Below are 26,733 nucleotides of genomic sequence, written 5' to 3'. Positions count from 1 at the left end.
CTTACAGCTCCTGGGAAAGCTAGCACGGATGTAAAACGACAAGAGGCATGTTATCCACCTCATCACTGTCCTGCTATCAAATCTGTGAAGACTGAAGCTTCCATTCTGTGTGGACAGGCCTATTTCTGGCAAAAAAACTTTATCAGATGCCTGAGGCAATCAATCCTTTCAGTTAAAACCAAGCCCTAGTCGAAGTAGAAATACGCTTATGTTCTGAGCTCATTTATTAATAGCTCATCACCGATATATTAAATTAGAGAAAATAACTTGTACAGCTTGCAACTTGACTCTTCAATTTCCAGAAAATGGGTGGATGCTCCCTGTAGCTAAGGGGTAGGATCCCACCATCTCCTGAAAGCACACTGGAAGCAACAGACAACGCCTCTGTCAGATCCAACATCTGCCCTGCAGAGTGCAGGGGAGGGACTCCTCGCTTCTTAGCCCACTGAGCAGCATGACCTGGCTCGATGCTGCCACAGAACCCTCAGCATGTAAAATGGTTGTTCCTCACTGCTTAAAATCTCTCTCTGTGTGGAACCAGCACTGAATACTGACAACCTCATGATGGGCACAGACTGTTTCTAGTTCTCCATTGTGCCAGATTTTGCTCCTGGGTCTTTCTGCAGATATACTAAGAGTCTTTGCAGGGTTGAAAGTCACAGTAACGGCGGTTGCAGAAACCTCACTGAATCAGACAGGGACCATATTCCTGTTAGCTTAAATGGAAACAGGTTCAGTGGGATACCAGGGCTTTCAGTAGCACCGTGGACATCTGGATGATAACAGATCAGCCATAAATCTGTCAGGTCCCCATAAAACCAGATGACCTTGACAAAAATTCTGCCCTCATCCTAGGCAGATTTTTTTCTTTTTCAGTTTCTGTCGACAACACATGTAATGGCCGTGACCTAAAAACTCGGAGAAAGGTCTTGAATAACTATGCAAAAAGATTCTTTTTTGGCAACATATTCTACCAGCCTGTAAACCATACCTGGGTTATTTTTTTGCCATTAGAAGCATAATTTTTTTTTAAACAAATTATGCTGAAGAGGTAGGATTTGCATTTGCAAATTGAAGCAACCACTGTCAGGGCTGCTAACCTGCCTGAGGCCAGAACCCACTATACTTAGTGAAAGAATATATAAGCAAAGTTTTTCGTCAGGACATAAAACAATAGAGGGAAGGGTTAAGTCTATGCCTAGACACTGATTTTCAGTGAACTCCTTTTCAGGTAACACTGAGCACCCACAAACTCCTGTGAAATCACTTGCAGTTCTGCATGCTATTAAGGACTTCACAGAGAAAGGACACTTCTCCCGCCACAGGCAGGATCCAACAGCTATAAAAGCCTACTGATTATTTAGCCTTGAAGGAACTTAAACATTAATGTGGACTCATGATAATAGCTTCAGACACTGAAGTTTGTGCGTAGTAGCCTGTGTCAGTCCTATAACACCAGTCAGGAGCAACCTTGCTTTCCACTGATTCGTGGAGATTTATTTATCACACAGGTTTTATAGCCTCTTCTTAGATCAAGCTCTGAAACTCATTTTTCTCAAGAAATACCTCTGGAAAGTTGCAGTTGGGCAAAGGACTGTCACAGAACCCCTGCAAGGTGACCAGGCTGTAGTTGGAAGTCAGGTTGCTGATAAGGCATATGTCCACCTGGTCAGGAGTGATGTTGTATTCTGCAGCCATGCAGCTGGCAAGATCCACAGTGCTGCACATGAACTGAAGAAAAAGATGATATTAAACTCAATGGCACAGATAAGGAGAAGAAAACTATATAGTTCGTGTCAATTAAACAGCCCCTTGGGAATGGCTGTAGCAATGTGCAAAATATCCAAAATGAAATCACCGGCTTATGTTTCACTGGATGTGCAACGGCTATGTTTTTTCTCCCCCAAAGTATTAATTAACAAAATCCAGGCTGTGCACTCTAGAAAGCTAGTTTCATGCTCAACTTCACGTACAACTTTATGTCTGAGGGTTCACAGGCAGAGCAGCTGTAGATATTACACATACAAGGTCCTGGTGTTGCTCTGTTTCTGCTGATGGGAAGTTCTGAGCTGATAACTTTCCTTTGACATCTCTAAAGCTTCTGCTGTGGGTCCTTCTACAGGGAAGACTTTAGCAGCAAGGCTCAAAGGCTGATGTGCTACCCTATGCTGAGGCGGTGGCAGGGGCCTATTCTGATCTACTCCATGTAATACTCTGCTTGTCCATTTTGCTAATTTTTACACTAAGCAGTTCATGAATGCAAAGAAGCACACATTACATAGAAAAACAAAGCTCTAATTTCTGCGTGGTGCTCAGCAGCCCCCACCAGCTTTTTTCAGGTGACTATGGGGGAAGGCAGTGGGTTGTCGATGGCACTGAGCTAGTGCCTCCCATTCAAGTACCTCAATCAAGCATAAAATTGTTCCTAAATCTCCACTATGTGTTCAGAGAAGCTGAGGCAAGAGCAAGTAGTGGTCTGATTTTCAGGTGTTTAAGCCCCTCCACACCAGTGGAAGTCAGCAGTGCCTCAGCAAGAACGTAACTGAGAGGAGCAGAGGGCCAGATGAAATCTTTATAGCTACCTCCAAGCTCAGGGCTTCAACCCTAGGACAATCTCCTTTTGTTTTTTTCACCTCTTAAAAAATGAAATAGATGTATGCAGGGTAGAGAATATTCAAGTGGTTTCTTTAGAACACATTCAGCCTTCGAGCTATTTGTACAAGTGAGACAACAGCAGCCACAGGGTCCCAGAGAACAGCCTGTCTCTCGCCGAGTCTGAAGTCAGCAGCAGCGTCTGAATGTGAAGCTAGACCACCCCGGTCCCAAAAGTGCCATTCAAGGCAAAGTCTTCACAGCCCCTGTCAGGTGGCTCTGCAGTTGGAACAGGACACAGCACCGTGCAGAAGGCCGGTGCAGAGCCTACACAACACTTCAGTCCCACTCCATGTCGTGGGAGTTAAATGACAAATTTGCCTCATGCTGGCCCTTCACACAGGGGTGTGCTTCAGGCTTGGCTTATGCAGTTGGAGCAGAAGCATTTAAAGAATTGGAAAAGAACATGGGCACAAATTGGTGCCAGGCATATAATGTGCTATAGGGATGCAGGTGTCAGGCTCCCATTTCTTCTCTGTGCCCGAAAAGCAAAAGGGAACTGACCACAGGCTCTGTAAGCTTTAGGCAGGATCCCACTAAACCCAGTGATTGTGAGTGTTGGGATGCTGCAGAGCACCAATAAGAAAACCATGCAGAAACAAGTGGGTCAAAAGGAAATAATGCACATACCATGTTGACAAAGGCAGACAGAAAAACCAGGATAATGGCAAAGACTCCAACTAAGGTACTATTGGTCCTGGACTGTACAATCTTCCTAGAAAGAGTCTGGAGTGGAGCTGGGAAAAGCTGCATGTGGGAAAAAAAGATTAAACAAATATGTAAAATCATTGCTTGTTTTACAGGTTACAACCTTTAGTTGAGCTGCCCGCATCCTTCAGGGCAGCATCTGTGCAGATGCTGCACAGGGGTTAGAGAATGGAGATGGGGATGATGGCACCAGGACAGGGCGAGCAGGTACGTGACTGCTTCGTGGCAGCAGGCCCAGCTGGCTCACCAAATCTACTTAGTCCTTACTAATGGGAATGATGGCTCCTGAACTGAGACAGCACGGGTTGCAGGCCTGTGCTCATCATCGTGAGAAGCAAACCACAAGCCATCTGTAACTGAAACAGTGAGAAGCTCGAGCCTGTAAATTATTGGGTCAAAAAATCAAAAAAGTAGAAATTAAAAAAATACATGCCATATCCCTTTGATCACAAAGGCATATTGCAGCACTTTCTGGTGTCATTTCAGAAACAGACTGTTAAAGAGCCCAGGCCAGTCTTGTGATCTGTCAGACCCTCGGTGAAAGGCGCTGGAGAAATCAGCTGGCCTCGTCTGGTCTATGGCACTCGGCACCACAGACACACGGGGCTAAAAATAACCGCTGGCGAGGGCGATCAGAGAGCTCCCCTAGACAGACTGTCCCACTGATTCACTACTATCAGAGGCAGAAGCTTTCTTCTAATTGCTTTCCAACTGCAGTCTGCCCATGTGCTTTGCTTTAGGTGCTGCATCGTATTCTTGGTAGAAACAGTCTCTGGCTGAAAGCGGAGACTAACCAGAAGCCCTCTGCAGCAGGGGTCACCCCTCAGCATCACACAAGAGCTCCTTGCACTGCAGCAGCTGCAAGAAAAGTCCAGAGGACATTGAAACAAACCCTTTCCCATCACTTGCCACCACTGTCCCGGCGCAAGCTTGGGGCTGGAGCAATGCGAGATGGATGCGAGGAATCCCTTGTATGATGACACATCTCAGCCCGCAGTGCCCTTCCCCCTACACCATCGTGGCAGGGCAGAGGGGCTCTGCTGCAGACTGCCAAAGTTTTTTCCAGAAGTCAGCTCTCCTTTCCCTAACAGTGTGCTGCACGAATAACCAAGCCACTAGAGGGTATTTTTAGAGACACAAAGAAGCTAGCAGCGCAGCGACACAGCACTGCAATTTAACTATGACTAATGTTTCTATTAAAAGTCCTGCTTTTCCCTTTTATCCTTCACTCTTACATCTTCAGAGATGTAACATTTTGTCAGTGCATAGCTACCCACACAGCAGTCCTACAACGTAATTATGAAGTGTTTGAACAGCCAAAGCGCTGATTAGCTGGTGACTTTTACAGAGGGACAGAGAGGTAGACATAGCGAGAGTTTTGAAAGAGCTGATTTCACCTGCACATGCACAAAAATCCAGCCAACTCCAGGAGAGAGGAGAGGGCAAGGCTCTGTGGGCGACAGGAGGAAAGGGGAAATCGGGGTTATGACTTACTTGCACTGCATGAGAATTGATTGAAATTCACCGAAAGCTTACACAATCCTTCACACTCATGCAGCCACTTTAAAACAAAGCAAACCACCTCTCTCAGAAATAAACCTTGCTGATACGGAAATCCTTGGCTCTGTTGATAAGCCGTGAACCAAAACACCTCCTTGCCCCACCACGTCCAGCTGCTTCCAGGCAGACATCAGCTAGCAGATCCCTGCCAGTGCAGCGATGGGGGAAATGCCATGGGGCTTTCCTCTACTCTAACCTTTATAGGATTTGGAGGGAGAAGGAGGATTTGTGCTGCATTTAAACGGTTTTCTCACTAGATTAGAGCAGGACAGATTTTCCTGCCACGTCCAGGCCAAGCTCCATAAACGTATGCACAGGTCTAACCTTCTTCTGTAATATCTGGGAAATCAGGCACCTAAATAAAACTCGGGAGTGTTTTGTTGTGGATTTTGGCTCAAGCCCCTGCTGCCAACAGTTCCAAAAAAGCCTGACTTTGAACCAAGCCTGAGCTATCAGGCAAAGCTATCAGTGAAAGACACTTAAATTCTAATGAAAACATGTTTTCTTTGTATTAATCTTGGTTCTCTTTACTTTGCAAACTAGGGAAAATTTTAGGTCAGTAAACAAGTACAGCTGGAAAAAGTCCTGAAGAGGAAACAAATGCCAAAAACCATAGGAGGTCAGGATTGCAATAGAGAGCGCAACGGCACAGCTGCGTCGCACATCTGAGGAACCTCTGCCTTGCGAACAACATTCATGGAGGCTCTATAACATGAGTAACGCTCTCCTCATTTCACAGAGGCAGATGGAGAGACCAGGAATACTTGCAGCTTGGAGGACTTCCATGACAGAAATGGGGGACCTGTCTCAGCTCTGACAGTTCAGCTCCACTCCAGCAATGTTCCCTCCACAAAAACATCCACAAGTTAGGGATATAACAAAAAAAAAGAAAAAAAGCAAAGAAGATGACTTCCCCTCCCATTCTCCAATAAAATAAAATAAATTAAATAGAATGCCTTCTGTCCTAGGAAAAGCAGCAGAACATCAGGACATTATAGTACAGTGAAAATCCATGCACTGTTGCTGGTTAGCCCATTTGTCTGTACCGTCCAACACCATTTACTTCTCTTAATAAGACTCAGACCTTTCCTGAATGAAGAGCAGGACAAGGGAAGGTCTGATGAAATGCCAACTCTAAGCCTGCACATGCATTACTGAGACCAGGGGCTGAAAGAAAGGATGTGATCCATTTGGGCAGCTGAGATTCATGTATGGGTTGGCACACAAGCCTGAGGTCACTCATTAGCCCTCTTAAAATCCCCATGTAAAGAAAAATAACCACAGTGGTAAAAAGGAAATTGGATTGTCCAGACAATTCCAGTTCATCCTGAATTGAAATGCATAAATGCTGCTGGAAGATTTCATCTCCCAGAAGAGAGAGGCTCTGAAAGCATGCAGGTACCAATGAACATAGAAGGGGATGGTAGGACATTGCTGTACAGGTTGAAGTCCAAATTTAAAAAGCAATCCAAAAGGTAGTAGTGTTACACTGCAAATGATACACAACCTCCAGTCATTTGCATGACAAAAATACACTGAATAAAAAAATGTACTTTTCAGTAACAGCTGATCACAGACAGAAGAGTAATATTTCTCCTTTTTGTCTTTTTAACGTATATTGTGGACATGGAAAACTCCTTAGATAATTGCTGTTGTGTTGTGAGACAAAAAAAACTATGAGGTCTTTAAGTTCTGATTTTTCAATTTGTAATAAAAGCCTTTGAGTCATTCTGAAGTACATTAAGACGCTTCTGGAGTAAAAGACAACATCTTCAGGCAACTTGATGTTGCAAGTCCATTTATGTAACATTTCACAGTGATTTATTAGTCTAATAAAAAAGTACAGTTTTCAGAGGTACTTTTTCTTCTGCTTGAGAAAAAGTCCAAACACTTTAGGAGCATCTAGACCAGCTCTGGGAGGCAAAGAAACAGGTAGGCAAGCTGCAATTATGTAAAGCTACAGAAAAACTTATTTTCTCGTAAAGGACAACTTGACATCTCTCACACGTGCTCCCAGAAACATGCAAGAAGATGAATTTCACACAGCAGCACAGATACCAGAAGTTAAGGATTTTAAGAAGAAACACAAACTTGATAAGTTAGTAGCAAAACAGATGTCTGTCAGTGGAGTATTTGTGAAGGGACCCTGGTTCCCATGACCTTAGACGCTATTGGAAAGGAACACCATCTTGCGGTGGCCAAGTCTTCATGGAGCATCAAAGTGAAGAACTGGAACTCTCTTGTTTATTACAGCTGAAGAAACTTGGAAAGCCAAGCCAGCTGCGTTGGCAGTTCTAGGGTCAACTTCTAGTCCATGGGGAATTTTATACTGGAAGATAATAACGACAGCAAAAGAAAATAAAACATGACCAAGCTGTCCAGAAAGAGCCTGCTGGCCACTGTCAAAGCCAGAGATGGAGAGGCCAAAACAGGGAAGGAAAATTTCACATGAAAGCTGGAAAGAGGAAGGAAAAAGAGTCACTTGTCAGGTAACAGCACAGCAAACAAGCAAAAGTTATGCTTCTGCTCATATCCTGGGGTGGACACCTGCTTTCCAACTTTGTGTGGAATGAACCATGGGTACGTAAAACACATGGTCTCCTATCCCACATCCGAGTGTGAAACAAAACAAACAATGCTGACATCCCTGTGTCTTAAAATTTCATCTAAAGGTATGTAAAAGTGCCTTCCTTGTGCATATGTGTAAAAATGCTTCCTGGAGCAACACAGAGTACAGAAATAAAGTAACACCCCTTAAGCAAGGGCTAGGTAAACCCATTGCTCGAAAAACTCTGACTTGAAACACCAAAATCTTTAACGACAGAAGCATGCTGCAGCTACTGGGAGCTGCTGCCATCAGACAGGTAGCTGACAGGCTAGAAGTACCCATCCTCTAAACAAGCCATCTCATAATCAGATGTTGTCAGCAGAGGCTAATTTGGAGCACTAAAAAAGGGGCAATCAAAAAGGTACTGGAGCTAGAAGGCCTGGTATTTTTGATATCTGCAATCTGTGCACAGAAAGCACTGGCCACACTGAATGTTATCCACAAGCACCTTGTGGGTGTGGGCCAACACGCTGAAAACTCACTTTTGGAAATACCAGAAGCTTCATAAAATCCCATTAAATTCTGATGTTAGTCTGAATACCCTCTGATGTCTTCTGTTTCCAGGACCTGTGCACTGAGGCAAAGGCAGCCTAAACACAGTTGCAGGCACCACTGAACAGACCTCTTCCACAAAAATTTGGAGGAAGGGCAAAGAAAGCAAGACTGAACATCTGCCTAGGGTCACAGGGACTGAAAAATCCTTTTAAAATGCCTTTTAAATTAATCATTAATTAAGATCAGTAATAATATTAAACAAAAAAGCCCAAACCCAAACCTTCGAATGATGACAGAAGAAATGAGTGCTGCTGTCCGTATGTGGAAGCAACTTAAGCCTGTAAAAGCCAGTGGGTGACAAACAGCTGTGCGCCTTGAAATCCGTCTGGTTGCAAGTCGGCCAGCTCGAATGCTTCAGAGGTCTGGGTCTGCCACAGCTCTTGCCCCAGGATTTGCACAGCCCCGGTAGAGCTGGCATCTTGGTGTGGCTCTGCATGGGTGGCAGTGTGCTGGCATGTTGCTGCCAGTGGCACTGCAGTGTAAGTAGGCTCCAGCATAGCTCTGCGCTGAGTTTCCAAGTCCTTTGTGGCTGCGATCAAAAGCTTTCCACATTGGTTGTTAATTAACTGCTAATCACGTTAACTGCTGGTACCAGTTTACAAACTAATGACACTCAGCAGCATCCCTGATGTGCAACCGACACACCAAGTATAGCTGGTCATCTTGGGGTACCACTCCCCAGCTCAAGGGACCTAAGCCTTCCTATTAGCACTGTTATTTCTGACTTGTCATTCTTACTGCTGGTAAACAAGCAGGACCAACGGGACGCTGCGCTGATGAACTAGGCTCCCTTTAAAATTGTCATAAGCCCAAGGGAAGCCCTGTGAGTTGTTAAGTTTGAACATAACCTGAAGCTCCTTTCACTGAGAAGAGTCTGTAGCTCTTATTAAATGAGAAGGCAAAGCTTAATTCTCCAAAACTAACTTTCAAAAAGACGTGAAAGGTACAAGTCTGTCAAGAGCACCCACATTCAACTGTTGAAAATGGCACAGAGAAGATAATTAAAGTGAGGCAAATCATCTGCCTGACATAATCCACTACCCCACTGTTTCTTCTGCAGCAAACATAATCCTGCTGAGCTATTTTATTCCAGGGTCTGAGGAACAAAGCTGAGCTTGGGATAAGGAACATGAATCTGAACGTATTCCATGTTCAGACACTGCTAGACTGGAAGGAACCCCAAAACTGCAAATACTATCAACTAGCATCAACATTCTAATAGGAATACCTTTGTGTGAAAAAAAATTATCACATCACATCACCCTTCTCAAAGGGCTGACTGCCAATTTACCATAGACTGCCAAGAAAAATTTATATGTTTTCGGCTTTCACACAATGTATTCCTTTGCTGACCAAAACCAGTTACAAGAAACAGCCCACTGAATGCTGGGAGCTCTCTACACTCATCTGAAAAAGGCTGATAAACTTCTATATGTTTATGGCTTTTGCTTCCCCCCAGGACATTTTTCCTTGATGATATTCTGCTTCTGATTATCTGCCTACCCAAACATATGTATGCAGCAGGGGCCAGTACACAGGCGACTCCGCAGGAAGTTTACAGGGAGGAAATGAACGGTCAGTGTTTCGTTCTGTACTGGGAAATGTGTTCTTCTTACATCCATATGAGAGTGACTGCAGGGGACTTAATGGACATGCAGATCCATAGAGTGATTACTTCGCGCTGAGCTAAAGAGATGCCAACCCTAACATCTGTTTGCAGTTCATTCTGTCTTATCAGAGGCTTTCTCTGTATCCCTTATCACATAGTGTGGAATGGGTGGCTAACAAAACATGCTCTGTTAGCTGAAGAAACAGATTGTTGATCCAGCTATCTTAGGCAAAGGACTCTACGAAAAACCCGCAGTACTCACCTTTACACAGGAGTAAATGACCGAAACAAACACCACTGTGGTCAGGATCAGGAAACAGGTCAGGTAAAAACCCAGCATAAACGTAGAGCTGAAATCAAGGACATTTTTTTTTTTTAAATGCATGCCATATAGAATAGCTGCAGCTCTGCTCTCCACAACATGACATGTGCACAAGCTACAACACACTGCGCAGGCCTTCCAATTAGGATAGCAGTAGGAGATACGAGGTGCCTTGAATACCAACAGGTACTCTGTCCTATTTTGAATTACTCATGCAGACTGCAGAGCAGAGAATACTGCATCTTTTACAGCAATCACCTTCCTGCTGCGGTGACAGCAGAGGGACTGAGAAATATTTGGTGCGCTGAGGGAGCTGATAGAACAATTTGTTGTGGCAGGTCGGCCCCCGGCTGGCTGTAGGCAGCAGACCCCTGGGAAGGCAAGCGTGCTGAACGCTGCAGTGCAGCCGAGTGGGAACAGAATCACAGAATGGTTGGGGTTGGAAGGGACCTTCAAGATCATCTAGTTGCAACTGCCCTGCCATGGGAAGGGACACCTTCTACTAGATCAGGTAGGTCAAATAGTCTCAATAGGATTGGTTCCCCATCCTTGCTGTGCTCAGGGAACATCTGGCCTGCACCACCCTCCGTGCTCTGTCTTGTTAACAGGATGGGAGCAACCATGGCATAAGGATAGTCACGGAAAACTGCTTCAGCCTGGTCAGCTTGCTATATTCGCGTTCCTCCCAGCTTTGAAGTACAAACAGGACCCCAGGGCCAACTTTGTACTATGCATTTTGATGCGTTTTGATCACAAAGATATTCAACAACAATTTCCCAGTGATCGGTCTCAGTGTGACAGGACAGGCCCTCTCCCAGGAGTTAGCCTGGTTCAGAATTTAAAGGAATTATTCTTGCGACGTGACATGGAGGCCAATCACACCAAAGCCAGCTGTACTCGGTGTTCTCTCATAACTACTAAGTTAATTGTACTTGGTAATTCACTGTTTGAGCCTTTGTGAAATTCATCAAATCTATTCCTCTTTATCATCATAAATTGTCACTGCCATTTTGTCTTTAGTTTCAGATTCAAATTCCATGTTGTGTCTTTCGTGAAATTCTGATGGTGACACATATACACCTGTGGTTTCAGCTGCTGCTTAATTGTTATCTTCAATAAAAGACCAAAATTAGGCAATTGAAATACAAGGAAAAACAAACCAAAAGGTGAAGGAAAGTATATCTGACCTGCAGTTAAAACACGAAATATTATTTACTCCCAAACCAAATCATCTTTCAGACAGGCCAGGCTGCCTAAGGACACTTCAGAACTTATAAAAAACCTAACCACCACCCTTACGGGTGGCGTGGAAGGAGACTCAGCAGTGTGGCATTTAGACCACGCTGCCGTAAGGGATTGGCTCCCATATAATACAAAGGAGTCAGCCATATGGTTGCCTCAGATCAGAAATTGTCAAGTTGTCATTTAAATGTTAAGCTGGGTTTTATGGAGACAGCTTAGTGGCTGCTTAGGGAGTTTGATGAGCAACACAAAGGCTGGTAGAGGGCCTCTGCAGGTGTGAAGTCACAGCAGTAATATCCAGAGATACAAAGTGTAAGCTTTCACTAAATCAACTGCTCTCAAAGAACATTTTTGGCTATAATTAACAATGTGTTCATTGCTGGGATTGATCTAGTTTCAATTTTGAACCTCCTTCAGCTTCACTCCCAGTTTCCCAAAGGGGATCTGTCTGTCTACACAGTGCATTTGTACTGATGTTATTTTGCTGATTCCGTCTTTCTGTGAGCAGAAGTGAATGTCCTCTTGCCTGGCAGAGTGAATGACCTCGAACATCAGACTATGCCTTGTTTCTGTGACCTTCCAAATATCTGATTTGAATGGTGCAAACCAATCTCCACTACAGAGATCTGTGGTCTGAACAAAGTAGAAAGCAGTTGCAGTGGCATATAATAGTACTGGAGCTCTCTTTAAACAGTTTTTTGTCTTCTTGAAGATGAATTTGGAGCATTTTCAGAGCTTCTGTGATCTTGTTCTTCAGATTTAAAATGAGTAAATCCAAATTTATTTCCAACACAGCAGTGCTCAGTGAATGATATACTATTGCTACTAAACCAGAGCACAGGAAATACCAACATGCTTTAATTTTAAGCTATTTTTTTTACAAACTCTTTGAGAAGAAATACCCTATCTGCAGAGCTCCCTGCTGGAGAAGATCCAGTGGGTTACACTGTGCCTTTCAGACAAAGCATTTGACTGCAGTGGTCCAAATGCACTGTACCCCGCAGCCCTGAGGAGCTTATGCCACTCTTGCCTGGGGAAAGAAATGACTGCAACCTTCAAACCTGCAGTGTGCTGCTCAAAGCTCTGGCATGTGTAGCTCAACTCCCTCTCTATCTTTCTTCTTGCACTGCTGCTCAAGTCCAGAAGAATAAATGCCTGAGAGGTTATGCCTCATCTGTGAAGCAGACCCTGAGACCTGAGTGCTCTGAGCAGAGAGGCTGTGAGGGGTTTTTCACCTCCCTGTCCCACTGCATTCTGATGAAAGGACAGCCTAGCCTCACATTGTAAATGTGCACTATGCCTTAGCAGGCAATCCTTCCTACTTGGTGGTATTTGTTTTCCACAGGCTTATAAAAGTGCTGAACTGAATTTGCTAAGATTGAGGTAAATGGTAAGAGAAATCACAATGGGAAAACAGAAATCTTCACGTGCCAGTGAGGAGCTTTTAATCTGCACTAGAAATGAGTGAAAACAATAAGCACCACGCATCACTTGAGCATGAATTATTTAAGGATTTTTCTCTTCCCCTTGGTGCTCTAAATTCTCCAGTAAAAAACAAAGAAAAGTAGGCCAGAATAGAGGAGGGGAGCAGATGGGATCAAAGGGATGAAAAGGTACTCACTGTGGCACAATTACGATTTGAACAAAGCAGATGAAGAGGAAGACTAGGGAGGCACAAGCCACGTAGGCTCCAAACCTGTCATCCACCTGCTTGGAGTACTGCAAAAAACGCAAACAAGGTTATGTTAGTGGGAAACTTGGCTGGCTGCCTTCTCTCCACAAAAACTTCTTACTTGGCTTCTGTTTAGGTCCTTGGTAAGCAGCACTGGTAGGAAACGACTAACATTACAAACTCCCCTCCTCCCTGGGCAAGCTGTAAGGGCACGAACGGACCCAAAGGCCAGGGAACAAACCCACACAGCTGGGTGGAGAGAGGATTCACCATCTGCCCCTTGCATGAGAGGAACAGAAATGGATTAACTAGGACCAGGATTCTAGGTCACCATCGTCAGACCTAAACTTCCTCCATGGGAAGTTTCCTCCAACAGGGACGAATGTTGCTAACGAGAAAACCTTGTATTTTGTGCAGACGGCTTGGCTCATTCTAATGGTAGTGTGAGGATGTTGCGGTTTTCACACAGTCGCTCCTTCCAACTACTTGTCAACATATCGGTCACATGGGAGCTGCATCCGATTCCCAAAGATGTTTTATTTAGCTTGAAGCATGGTTCTCAGTACTGACGGTCTCAAAGTTTGAACCACAAAATAAAAGGTGCTCAGAACAGGTGAACCACTAATTTCCCTAGCAGTTTTCAGCTATAAAATTGAAGGGAAGGAGTGGAGGGAAATTACATACTTGAGCTTTTATCCAGTCCCACACTGATTCATTGAATAGCTGTAAATCCTGCAAAGATATGCTTTTGCAACAGGTTGTAATTCCTGTCATTTTGAAAGAGTGCTTCTAAATAAAATGCTAAAATAGTTAGTGCAAACTTAATTACTGAAGCTTTTTCCTTTGAATAATGAGTTAAACCTGAAGACCATTCAAGTATCCCAAAGATCTGTGCTTGGATTCAAAAAAAGAAAAAATATGACTTTGACTTTCTTTGGGCAATTAAAACCAGCAGTTTATATAGCACCCTTAATAACAGATCTGGGTATCTCTGAACTTAACTGAATTTAGCTTTGCAGCCATCTAGAGCCAACGTTGTCTCTGTTATACAGACAGAGAAACTGAAAAGATCTTTGTCTCACAACAATGATATCTGAAACAAAATCAGCAAGCAACCAGCTATTCAGGAGCCCTAGGTCTGCTGCTACTCTTTCTTACATTTATGAGGCAGAGAACTCTACTTGTTGCTTAAAACAGGTTCCAAAAATGACCAGAGTATGAACTACATCACAATGAACCTTAGTAGCACCTGGGACTCCCTGGGGGGCCAAAGGGCAGAGTAAAGCCCCTCCAGAGGTGATTCAGAGGTCAGGCAGGCTGAAGCGGGTTTCTCCAGTGATTTGATGGAGATAAGGGGCGACCACAATCTCAGTTTGGATGATTCAGTCAGAGAAACAAATCTGGCTTATTCTGGATTCCCTTTACAACTCATCATTGCATATTCATGTGTGTCTGACAGAAACAGCTTGGGTTTCCTGCCCAGTGCTCCCTTCAGATGACTGCAGCTTTCTAGGTACACATATATTAAGGTTTCTGTGAAGAACCATGGATTTTTTTAAGACCACAACCCAATGTCTAAAACCTAGGTTTACCTATACATATAAAAGCTTGACCTTACGCAGGAGAATTAAAACTCATAACAAGCCTGACTGACACGTTGCAATGATTTTTAGATCACATTACCTTTTTCTCCAAGTCAGGCTCCCTGAATGTTAAGAGAAACTTGCGCACGTGCTCAGAGCGTAACCGATCAATACTTCTGGCATCGATGGCACGGCCCAGAAACTCATCCACTTCATCTTCTGGGTTCATACTTTCCTGTGTGTTCCTGAGGATGTCACGTAAAAAGAGCATAAGAGGACAAGACAATTTCCCCCTCTTCATCATATGTTATAATTTCACTGTATAGCAAGCTGGAGGTTGATGGCATTTTGCTTGTGACAGCTTCAAGTTGGAAAATGGATTATGAGCTGAGGGGAAAATTATATCGGCTCTGGAGCTCATTGCCAGTCCTAAGTCCATCAGTGAAAGGATTTGATTTACTTGCCCTTTTTCTATACTACATTCATCTGTTCTCTTGCCTTGCAGACTTGTTACCATCCATCATTCTCTAAAATTGGTCAGTAGTCTCCTTCTACTAGTCCTCTGACTTCTTCCCTGCACTTCCGTGCTGTTGTAGCTGTTAGAGCCCAAACTGGCAAAAGGATTTATGTAACCAGTCATATTTCTTGTTTCCAAATAATAAATTCTGTAAATATTTCTGTGAAAATTTCCAAACTTGAACAATTCTCCGTTTTCGAGAAGAAATTGTTGATAGAATGAACATGTGGGGAAAAAAATGTGGCCTGACGCCCCACTGCCTCCTCTTCATACAATTATTTATGAGTATGAAGCATAAACCAGACAAAATTTTCTGTTTACAAGATATTTACTTAACTCAAGGAAAGGCTGCAAAAGAAAAAGGTAGCAAAAGAAAAAAAAAATTAGATTCTGCTTTCTAAAGAAGAGATTTCTAAATTGCTTATAATGTTTAGTATCAATGTGTTTCTGATGCTCAGCTACAGCTTCAGAAAAATGAGTATGATTTTCAAAAACTGTTGAAAAAAAGTAACAGTGAAAACTTGATCGCCCTGAGGCATTTTGCACCGAGGATCAGGAAACCTGAAACACCTCCCCAAACTCTCTAGTTATTTTAAAAATCTAAGAGGATTTTAATGGCTTGAAGCTGTCACTTTAATGGCCTGCCTTAAAACTAGCTATAGGCAGAAATTAAAAGCTAATCCTGAAGTGTTGTTTTTCTTCTCTGCCTGCATGATTGCCAAGGTTATCCACGGGACATGCCAATAGTTATCCCCTGGAATACGCCCCCCACTTGCACTGGGGCGTATTCCAGTGGATAACTATTTCTATGCGCAAACCCCATGATGGCAGAGCAACTTATGGCTCTTGTGCGACCTTCACCTTAGGCACTCTGGAGATAAACCCTGAGGTCAGACAAGCATGATGAAAAGCAACACTGCTTTATTTTCTCATTTTTGTTTGTACTGCACAAGAGTGCATAATGCACACTGTGTTGCAGCCAGCAGGCCCCTACAGGTATGATTGTGCTGGAAGCAGAGATTGCTCAAAGCAGCTTACAAACCAGAATGTGACTCTTTTAAAACAGTTAAAGGTCTCTTTCCAAAAGAAAGGCTCTTCCAGAGCTTTTTGCAAAACTGGCCCTCTGTATCCCAACTCTACCATGTACCTCTTGCCAACAGAAAAATAAATCAGGTCCATCTACTTTTTTCTATTCCACTTCCCTTTGCCCCAGCCAGCGAGTTGAATGTGTCTACACCTCAGCTGGGTCATGACGAGACACCAGTAGCATCTATTTAGTGACCATATGGCAACTGCAAATCTAGTTTGTCCCAAGGTCTTGTCTCTAGTTTAGCCAATCTTAATATTTCAGTCGGGTTGGGAAAAAGGGTTTTTCAGTTTTGGACTATAGAGTTAATTCCTTCAACTTCATATATTCCACTTTGAAATTAAAAGTGGTTTTGACCCTAGAAGTACAGGATATTCAATTTACTTCTGGATGCTTCCTCAGAGGAAGCACTTCTGCTTAAGCATTCAAGACGACACTGCTTATTTCCATTCAGTCCTCACAATTGTGTCTCCTGGACTCATAAAAATGAGCAAGGAAATCATTAGGCTTCATATTTGCAGAATGTCTTCCAAGATCCTGCAAGTTATTTACACATTTGGGTCATTCACATTTAGTCATTTCATACCACATACGAGAGATGCAATACATTTTCCCCTAGAACCAGAGGGAAAGAGTCGGCGCAGCATCTTGGTGAACCTCAGTTAAATTTCAAGTTCCAGTCGAAAAGCGTCACTCAGGAAGACGCGAAGAGAAGAAACCTTCTGCTCGGGCTTTGGCCTTGGCTGCCTCCAGCTTTGTGGTAGGTCATCACCCTGCTGAGGGGATCTCTAATGCTACAAGAACTTCTGTGTTTGCAGGTTGTGCAGAAACACCCCTGCAGACTTTAAAGCACTTCACCAGCATATTTGCAGTGAGGCAGCAGCATTCACTTAGACTGCAGGGAAGCTTGGTCACCTTGCATATACCTACCCGCTCGGGTGACTTTTGCCGCCAGTTGTACCCAAACTAATTACTGTACAGCAAATCTGGGCACACTGCATAGATGTAAGCTTTAAACTGAAATAGAAAATTTCCCCATAATAAGGAGTGCCCTGGAGGCAATACTTGTAAGTCAGAGCTGAGGTACTGCCATAGACTAATGAAATTAATGCGTGGAAATGCTTATTGATATATTGATAGTGTGGTGGGAGGTGGAACCCAAGGATTTCAAGCCACCATGAAACTTCCAGAAACACCTCTTCAAAGCACTGCCGAAATTTCTCTAAATGCAGCCAACAGAAAATTAGTGCAAGGGACAGGAACAGCACAACCAGAGCTTGGAGCAACTTCTGCACTCTGCTTGCAAATGTGAAAGCCAGCAATTAACCCAGAGACGCTGGCTTCAGAGTAATCCACAAATGTTCTGCTGATTTAATTACTTTCTGCAAATGAAGAGTGTGACCACTGCCAAAACTACATGTATGCCATAATTTTAAATGCTTTGTGCCTTGATTCAGTAACTAAATCTGCTTTTAGGCATGTAAGTGTGGGGTCCTGTTTTCATAGATGCGTGGTGCCTACGTCTTCCTTCAATGTCACAGAGAAGTATTGACGCTCAGTGTTTCTCCACCTGAAGGCACTGGACTGAGTGCTTGACATGGTTTAAGTATCTGATTTTAACAAATGTCACCCTGAACATTTTCTGCTAGAGATTTTTTTTGGCCAAATCTTGGTCCTTGAATTAAACAGATTTCTGGATCATGAGAATCTGAGGCAAGCAGTAGCTTCTTTTGGTGCTGAGCAGAAAAGCAAAGATTCTGCAATCTGTACAATAGAATGGGGTCACACTGAATCAGCGCTGGTAAATACACAGTTATCCTTGCCAGCACTTACCCTGTTGGCCATAACAGTGCAAGTAACCTTTTCAAACTATGGGACGGAGGAGAGACATTACGGTCCCTGGAGCAACAGTGGAGACACTGTTCCTCACCAGCTGGGTGACTCTGTTGTGGACCAACACTGAGGCAGATGAACTTCCGTTCTGTTGCACAAATTCTAAGGAGTGATCCTGTTTCCTGAGGGATACTTAAAAGGTCTGTATTCCTAAGAATTATTTTTTTGTAATCTGTTAGATCTTTTCTGTCCAAAGTATATCTAATATCAGCTGAGTTCCCTACAGCCATGGATGCAACAAGAGATCCTGGTGGCTCCCCCTAGACACCTTGTACCACTGGCAAAACATCCCAGGGTGCACAGAGATAATGTTACAAAAAGTGAGTTTGCAGTGAAGGGCAAGGGAAGGAGAGGATGATCCTTAATATTGCCACGTTCAAACTTATCACATCCTTTTGCTTTTAGGGAGTCGCTGTCAGTGCTCAGCCACCATAATGTGAATTTTCCCAAAGCTGGATGCTCAGGGCCCACAGAAGCATTTAGCTGCCCCAGCTCACAGAGCTCCACTTAGTCCTGACCAGCAGCCTGTGAAACATGATAAGGAACAACAGCATTGTATTTTAGGCATCAGTCTCCTCTGCTGTCACCTATCTCACTCTGAGCAAGCTTTCAATTAATGCCACTTGGTAGGACTGAATGTGAAATTATCAGCCACACCTTCAATACAGGAAATGCTTTTGTTGTTTCCAGCTGTAGAAGTTTGTTTTTTTCCTCCAAAAGCAATTTTTCAAAATATCGCTCTTGCTAAATTCTTATTGGAACAATTTTTTTTAAAGTTCTATATGAAGAAAAATGAGAATGCTGCTTTAATGTGGCTGTATTTTAAAGCATGGAAGTTTGAATTTACTTTTTCAAAGACGTGGTCATTTCTGAGTTCATTTTTATATGTAGAAATAAGTAATACATAATAATGAGTAATATAAAATATATATAAATAAAGAAACTATATATGTATTTAAATACATACATAAATTTTTCTTTTCTGAGAAACAGTGTTCAACACTTAGACACACTTTACAGGCAGATTTTGTTCTTGGGATATTTTCAAAGCAGCAAATAGCAAAGAATATTGGGGCAAGAGGAAGAGCAGCAAAATCATTTTAAACACAAAAGCAAGTTAGAACCACACAAATGAATAAATGTTTTGAGGGCAGCGGCAGTTCTGAACCCGTATCAGTCAAACCCGTGCCCTCGACTGGCTGTCCCTCCAGGAGAAACCTCCTGGGAGTCCAGACATTATTCTTGGCTGCTGGGCATTAATTTTTGTCTTTTTTTAAATATGAGAAAAAAAAAATCCCTAATTTGCAAACTTAATAGTGTATGACAGAAGTAAATTTGCTTACTTGTCCTTGGGGTCCTCAAAACCCTGAAAGAAAGGAAAAGGACACAGGGGTTAGGAAACAGGCTGACCTTGAGAACACAAAGTATCCTGAGAACGGCACTTTGAAAGGAGTTTTCAGGGCGCTCATTTGTTAGGTGTGGACGGAGAGCCGTACCGACCCACGGCAATATTTTGTGCTGCTGTGTCATCAGGCAGACAGAGCAGTTTTAGAAAAACACATGGCGTCAGATATAAATTTATGGAAGTGAAGATAAGGGAAATGCTTCAGCTGACTTCTGGCACGCTTTATTTCAGGTGTCTTCTTTTTTTCAGTCACCATTACAAATGATAGAATGGAAACTATGCTGATATTATGACTGAGAATGTATTTTACTTGAAACATCATTCAGAATGATAACACAGGTCAACCACTGCATACAACAAGGTTGCACCTCTTAATGTCAGGGCTTGGCTAAGGGAGGTGGATGCATTTTGGTCTTCATCTCTTCAGGAGGAATCTCAAGGGCTCTCCTGCCTTCTTCCCTCACTGCATTCACACACAAAACATGTTTTCTTGAATAAGATTTCACGAATTATTTATAATATTTGTAATAGCCAAAATGCTCACCATTCCTTCAGGGCCACCTGAACTGAGTAAATATATATATTTACAGGTCATTCATAGTTTAAGTGGATAGAAAGCCTCAGTGAAAAATATGTATGGAGGCATAACTTAAGATATTTGGCATTAATATACCTAATAGACCAATCTGCATCAAAATAGCCATTTTACATGGGCTGAGACAAACTCTGTCCTCTGACATCTTGGCTTAAATTTAACTGAAGTCAAGAAAAGTTGTATATTTGACAAGCAGGGTCAAATACTCAGGCAGAGTTTGTACCCTGTGTTCCAAAACATAAAACAAATGCAGCTGTGAGATAGGAAGAATTCCTTTTGTTTTCCTCCCAGAGACCTCAGGCCACAAACGTTCAGAGCACCTGAGGATATTCCAGCTGCAGGACCTGCAACTGCTACCAGGTTGAGGGCAGCAAACCGAGATCCATACTAACTGTAAAAAAATTAAACATATTTGGGCAAAAGTCTTCCCACAGCCACCTTGTCTGACACTACTAGAAACAAAAACGTTGACCAGATAATACATGGGAATGGATTTTGCCCTTGCAATGAGTTAGCAGTATGGTGATACGGTGAGGGGCAGAAGTAAAGCCAACACAGTCTCTCTGAACAGCATCAGCTTTGCAAGAAGGAAAAAGTGGATTTTGTCACTCAGGTCAACAGCCAGGACTGTGATTCACTGCGAGCGCAATTTCCATTTTTACATACCCTGTTTCAGACTAAAACCACACTTCAAAATAGAAACTGCACCTCCAACTTCACCCATCAGAAATTCCGATAAAGGAAGTCTCTCAGTCCCATGCAATAACCACCAGTAGATTCATATGCAGTGGGAAGAAGGAAACAGTAATGTTGATTCGAAGTTAGCACGTCCAGTTATCCAAGCCAAAAAAAACATGTACTTTTTCATTTCACATTAAAGAGTGATGAAGTGATCATTCAATTTTTTGTTGTATGGCTTACCCCCCTTCCCCCCCCGCCCTTTGCTTAATCATTTTACAGTTGTCAGGAATATTTGATTGATTTATTTATTTATCCTCTAAGCAATGCTACAACACAGTGCCAAAACTGAAAGCTCACTGATTAATCATGGAGACAAAATGCTCACTAATTTGTCTGGTGTCATAGTCAGTTAGGCTGAAAAAAAAAAAAGAAAATCAGCTGAACATGAATAGCTACCAGCCAAGAAATAAGGGGAAGGAACCAAAGAGAAAACAGCCTGTACTTGCTTATTAGATAGACATCAAGTTCACATTTTCAAGCTTAGCCACATGGGAACTGCATGACTGACTGCAGTGGGAGAGTCCCCTAAAATGGTCTGATTTTCACAGACAGCTGCGTAACCATTCATCCCACTGAAATCCTGAAACTAAACACACATCTCCTACTCCTGCCTTCGAGGTGTACAAGTTTGAGGATACAGGCCAATCAGATCAAGTTAGCAAAAAACCTCAGCAAGCATATCCTCAAAAAATTCCTCAATATTTCAAGCATGGATAACCATGTAGGCTGCACGTTTAACTGGTCATTTAAATGGGCAGTCACTTGATCCACATGGAATTCAATTCTCTCCTGCTTCTCTCCCCCAGCAAAACTGTTATAAGGAAAGTCACTAAAAGAATACGGAATTAATTGGTCTAGCTTTTCAGTTTAAAATACTAAACTGTGCTTGAAACCCTGGAAATTATTCATGCTGGTAGCTCATATTAAATTAAAAACCTCAAAAACTGCATTATTTCAGGTAAAGCAAAAAAGGAAAAGATTATTACACTTTCTTTTCTGGATCTTCATTTAACGAGGCTAAATATTTAAGAGTGACTTGAACTTTAATTAGAGAGAATGAGCTCAAAATTAAACATGGTAGGAACCTCTTTAAGTTAAGCAAATTAAATGATTCACTTCAAATGTTCCCATTTCATACGAAAGACTCTTCAAGCAGAATTGCCAAAAATGGTATTGTTATGGAGAAAGGTCTGCAGGATTATTTTAGGAAAAAACCCCTCAAACACAGCTTCTTAAAAACTGGTTGTTTATTACAGGAGATCTTTCCTATTTGCACTGAAAGGCTTTGCCAGGATACAGAGCAAATACACCTCTAGGATCTGGCTGTGACCAGAGATTTTCTCCCCTGTCCGCTAAAGCATCGCTGTCTCTATCACATAACAAGAAGCCTGTTAAGTGGAGGAGATGATCGCACACACAGGATCATGCTGCTCACCCAACGATTTTGGGTTGGGAAGGAAATTTCTCCCCGGGTTTTGGTTAATGTGTTTTCACCTCCTCCTACTTTGTGAGCATGCTTGGTCCATTGAAGAATCTGCACTTAAATTATTTCCTTCCCCTTGCATGAGGCTTGGGCACTAACGACACACTGGTCTTTTTTCTTCTCTGCGGCTGGCAAATAGTTTAGTTTCTTTAGGGCTCAGATGCTTTGCTCCAATTAAAGCCCTTTGGCTCAGCATAAGGCTGTGCCCATGAATTGCAATGGTCTGTGTTACACACAGGATAAACACTAAGCACGATCAGTCCTCCGGAAATAAGGTCCACCTTGGTTTGCCTTCATTCCTGAAGGACTAACACACTCCCGGTCTAGTAGACAAATTTCCGAGCTTAAGCAGGCAAGTGAAATAATGGGGGCTGCTGCTGCGAGCATGTCTCTAAAGCCACTCTCCAGCATCCCTGATCTCACCCGTCCGTGCTCGCCACTGCAGCCCGGGTAGCTGGGCTGGGGCTGTACCCAGCCTGTTCAGGTGCAGAGCAGGTTTTGAGCTGCACAAAGATACCTCGAGACTGGCACTTCTGCATGCACATATACAGAAATCTGACTGCCCAGAAAAAATAGCTGACAAAAATCAGGTGCCTATCGTTTAGGAGAGGGGGGTAAGGGGATTGCAAGAGTAACAGCCATTTCCTGGAGTTAAGCATATAAATCCCCTCTTGACTGCTTATGGATTTGTGCCCAGCAGATTGAAGCAGTGCCGATGGTTTTCTAGGGTGGTATGGAGAAAAGGCTGGGAATTTTCAGCAGGGACAAAAATGGCAAAATTGGTGATGGCTACAAGAATCACCCAGATAGGAGTTCACAGGAGTTCAAGAATAGCTCCATAATCATGATGATGAAGTAGCCCTTGTTAAGGTCAAAATTCCTTTTCTCTAGAAGGGAACATAAGGCATGAGACAGGTCTTCTCACAGTGCACTACTAATGGACTGCTGCATATAAGACCTCATGCAATTTTTATTTAGCTTCATTTTAAATATTCCTGATACTGGAGTTTTGCACCTTCCCCCAGGAGGCTGCATTATTCTGCCATCAGATTGCAAATGCAAAGGTAATAGCATTTAATAATTGCTCTGAGACTAAGACAGTTCTCTCTCTGACTTCAGGAATATTAACCCAAACTTAGCTGAATCAGCTCCCTGAAAGGCAATAGCACACAACAAAGAACAGTCCTGGTTTTTTCCTACGTGAGATTCTTAAAAAAACATACTTTTTATGGCAGGTCAGGTGGCTCTGAATTTACAAGCACTTACTTTTAACGACCATCCTCAGTGAGAGTGGACATGTGCAGGAGGAAAAAAAGAGCGAATGTTATATTACCGAATCTGTCCCTAAGGCTTACTATTTTATGGGGGATATTTTATGAATATCTATTGTGCTAAAAGCTCATATGACTGCCATCTCTCTGCTTGACTTCTAAATTAACTAAGCCCTTTTCTTTGAAGATTAAAACCGCTTCCTTAAATAGAATGATAAAGTGTTTGTCAAAGCCATGACAAGCTGACTGCTCTACCATAATGCTTCAAATCAAGAACCATTAGAAATAATAATTCTAACTTCAAGAACATTAGCTGCAAATATTAACATATTGTAAATATGCAAAGGAAAGTGGAATAGACTTTACATCTTTTTAACTTTTCATTTAGCTCCAAAAATAAGGCAATAGAGGGGCTGATGAGCTCTGTGACCTTCTTAATGGCAACGTGGCTGGGAAGCGTGGATTCCACCTTACAAACTTTGCTGGCAATTTCAGCAAAGATCGTAAGAGCAAAAAATGACAGAGAAACTAATTTTTCTTGACCTTCTTTCATCTCTAGAACAAAATCGAAATGGGACTTACATGATGTTAAAGCAGAAATCGAAAGAACTTTAGACTTAGGGCCAAGGAGATTAGGGACAAAATAAGCTTTGTAAGAAGTCAGGCCAACTTGCCAAGCAAAGTGCTTCACAGAGACAGTGAGCATGGAAAAACAGAAAAGGAGAGTGACAGGCTGAGAGTGGATGTAGTTAAAAACAAACCTGGTATGGCCTCACTGCAAACCTAATTATTCACATCTGTTTTCAGCTGTGTTATACATTCTATCTTTGTCCCTGTGGTCAACAAGGCAAGGCTACAAAGACAAATCCTGTCAGGTGTAAGAGCAGAAACAAAACTGAAGGACTCCAAAGCACTCAAGCCAGAAATAACGCAGTTTCTGTACCAGAGTCCAGAAGAACTGGCACAGAAAATACTAAGCCTGATCGGAAGGATATTTAACAAGCATCTAAGTGCAGAACAACAAACTGGCAGAAAACCAGTTTATGAAACAGATTATATGATGAGTGTGCCTGCTATAGCTGGAACACAGACTAATGAGCTCCAAAAAGGAGAGCTGAAGTGCTCCCTTTCTGCAACCCATCCCACTTGATAAATAGACTTTCATTCCTCTGCACAGCTCACAGATGGTGAAACTCTCTACTTTGTTCTACTCAAAATGATTTCAAAAGTAGCCCCTGGTTGTTAGACAGACCTGGCCAAACCCCTGAATTTACTTGGCCCATCAGATTTATATCTATATAACATAAGTGGTTGTGTTTGAAATAGGTTTCCTCCTCTTACTTCTAATTAAGTTCTGGCTGTGAAATCACACCTCTGACAAGTGCAGGTTGCTTACACTTCCCAGTTTTCTGAGACCTCTGGATCCAAATTTCTTCAGTTCAGAGGTCACGTTTTCAAGTGAAATGCTATGTGGTCCTGTGCCTCACTTATGAACAGTTACCAGAACTTGCAAAACAGAAAAAGACATACAAATAGGTAGTCCTAGAAATGCTCTGAATCAGTTCCTGGCTCCCTAATCTTTGTCCTTTCATCTCTACACTCCAAACACAACAAATTTCTACAGAAACTACTGTTAAAAAGCCTTCTAATCAGATCATAGAATCATAGTTTGGAAGAGACCTCTAAGATCATCAAGTCCAATCATCCACCCAACAACACCATTCCTATTAAACCATATCCCCAAGTGCAACATCTACACATTTTTTAAACACATTCAGGGATGGCGACTCAATCACCTCCCTGGGCAGCCTGTTCCAATGTCTGACCACTTTTTCAATAAAGAAATTTTTCCTAATATCCAGTCTAAACCTCCCCTGGAGCCATTGCCTCTCATCCTGTCACTAGTTAATTGGGAGAAGAGACCAACACCCGCCTCACTACAACCTCCTGTCAGGTAGTTGTCGAGAGCAATAAGGTCCCCCCTCAGCCTCCTCTTCTCCAGACTAAACAGCCCCAGGTCCCTCAGCCGCTCCTCATCAGACTTGTTCTCTAGACCCCTCACCAGCCTCGTTGCCCTTCTCTCGACACGCTCCAGCAACTCAGGGTCTTTCTTGTAGTGAGGGGCCCCAAACTGAACACAGTACTCGAGGTGCGGCCTCACCAGATGCAGACAGATTGAATCCAAGCCTAACCAGCCTTAATTGAAATCACCCACCAGCACTGGTTGGAGCTGCTCACCCTCTCTGAAAACCAGACTGCAACCTGCTGACCTGCATTCTTTTGCCAGTAAGCTTACTGCCCGCTTTAGGAAGATTAGGAAATCATTCTGGTAAGTGCCACAACTCCACCTCTGATGTCTGTCTGGGGCTACGCTGCTGCAAACATCAGAGGAAATGTTTCTGTGAATAAAGGTGAACTGGTATCTTTATTTCCGTAGGCTTAATTTAGTTCCACTCAGAAACTGCCTGACACTTTTTAGTAGTGTCTCAATCCAAAACACCTTTTCCCATATGACTACGATTTACTCAGGAAAAGGGTATCGAATGGTGGAAAAATTATCAGTGCAAGACTTCCAAGCAAATACTAAACTCTACCTAAGTTTCACAAAAGCAGCTGCAGATCAGCTGTTGCATCTCTCTGACTCTTATCTCGCTCGTAAAGAATTTAATCAAGGATGATTGCAAGCCCTGATCAACTAGAATAAAACTTAGGTTTGCAAACGAGGATACAAAACTGTCCAAGCCTCTGACAATTTGCGCCATGTACAATGTTCTACATGGCTCCCACTCATTCATATGAGATCACATGGAACATGTGAATCAGCCAAATCCTCTTTTCAGAAGCACCAAAGCAATCATCATATAGTATAACTGCAGGATAGGACTCCTCCCCTTGCTGTTTGTGAGCTATCTAAGCCAAACTGGCTTTATAAAACCCCAGCTAGGCTAAAAATTTCCTCCCAGGTCTACGGCAGTATGTGGAGATTACAGCAGAAAGGATTGCTCAAGGGTTTCTCCCTGGTTGATTACAAGTTCAGGGGATTCTGCATACTTCAATAGCAGTGGAAAAATAGTGGGTCAAATTCTTCTCCATTGGGTGCCCCTGTACAGCTCCGCTGACGTCAATGTTGCCATTACCAGATTTAGCAGATGATTGCTGGAAAAGAGGATGATGGTGACCTCCAGTTAAATGAAACTTTTAGAAGGAGGGTAAACCCTCGGTGCCTCATT

The 26,733-nt window shown here is 42.8% G+C and overlaps 1 protein-coding gene across 2 annotated transcripts in view; it reads right to left on the bottom strand.

Annotated features, from left to right (window-relative positions):
- The window catches only part of ADCY5 (adenylate cyclase 5), a 226,402-nt gene that overhangs the window by 13,930 nt on the left and 185,739 nt on the right, over positions 1-26,733 (bottom strand). For both annotated transcript variants that reach the window (XM_009943400.2, XM_075430846.1), the window contains exons 9-14: positions 19,352-19,374; positions 14,612-14,756; positions 12,878-12,975; positions 9,955-10,042; positions 3,283-3,399; positions 1,567-1,731 (exon numbers count right to left, since the gene is read on the bottom strand). In XM_009943400.2, the coding sequence (XP_009941702.2) occupies positions 1,567-1,731; positions 3,283-3,399; positions 9,955-10,042; positions 12,878-12,975; positions 14,612-14,756; positions 19,352-19,374 (636 nt within the window). The remainder of the gene's footprint in view (positions 1-1,566; positions 1,732-3,282; positions 3,400-9,954; positions 10,043-12,877; positions 12,976-14,611; positions 14,757-19,351; positions 19,375-26,733) is intronic.

The sequence above is a fragment of the Opisthocomus hoazin genome, chromosome 9 (assembly GCF_030867145.1).
Source record: "Opisthocomus hoazin isolate bOpiHoa1 chromosome 9, bOpiHoa1.hap1, whole genome shotgun sequence".
NCBI lineage: Eukaryota > Metazoa > Chordata > Aves > Opisthocomiformes > Opisthocomidae > Opisthocomus > Opisthocomus hoazin.
The sequence above is the reverse complement of the archived record's forward strand: the minus strand, read 5'-3'. Positions and strand labels throughout refer to the sequence as shown.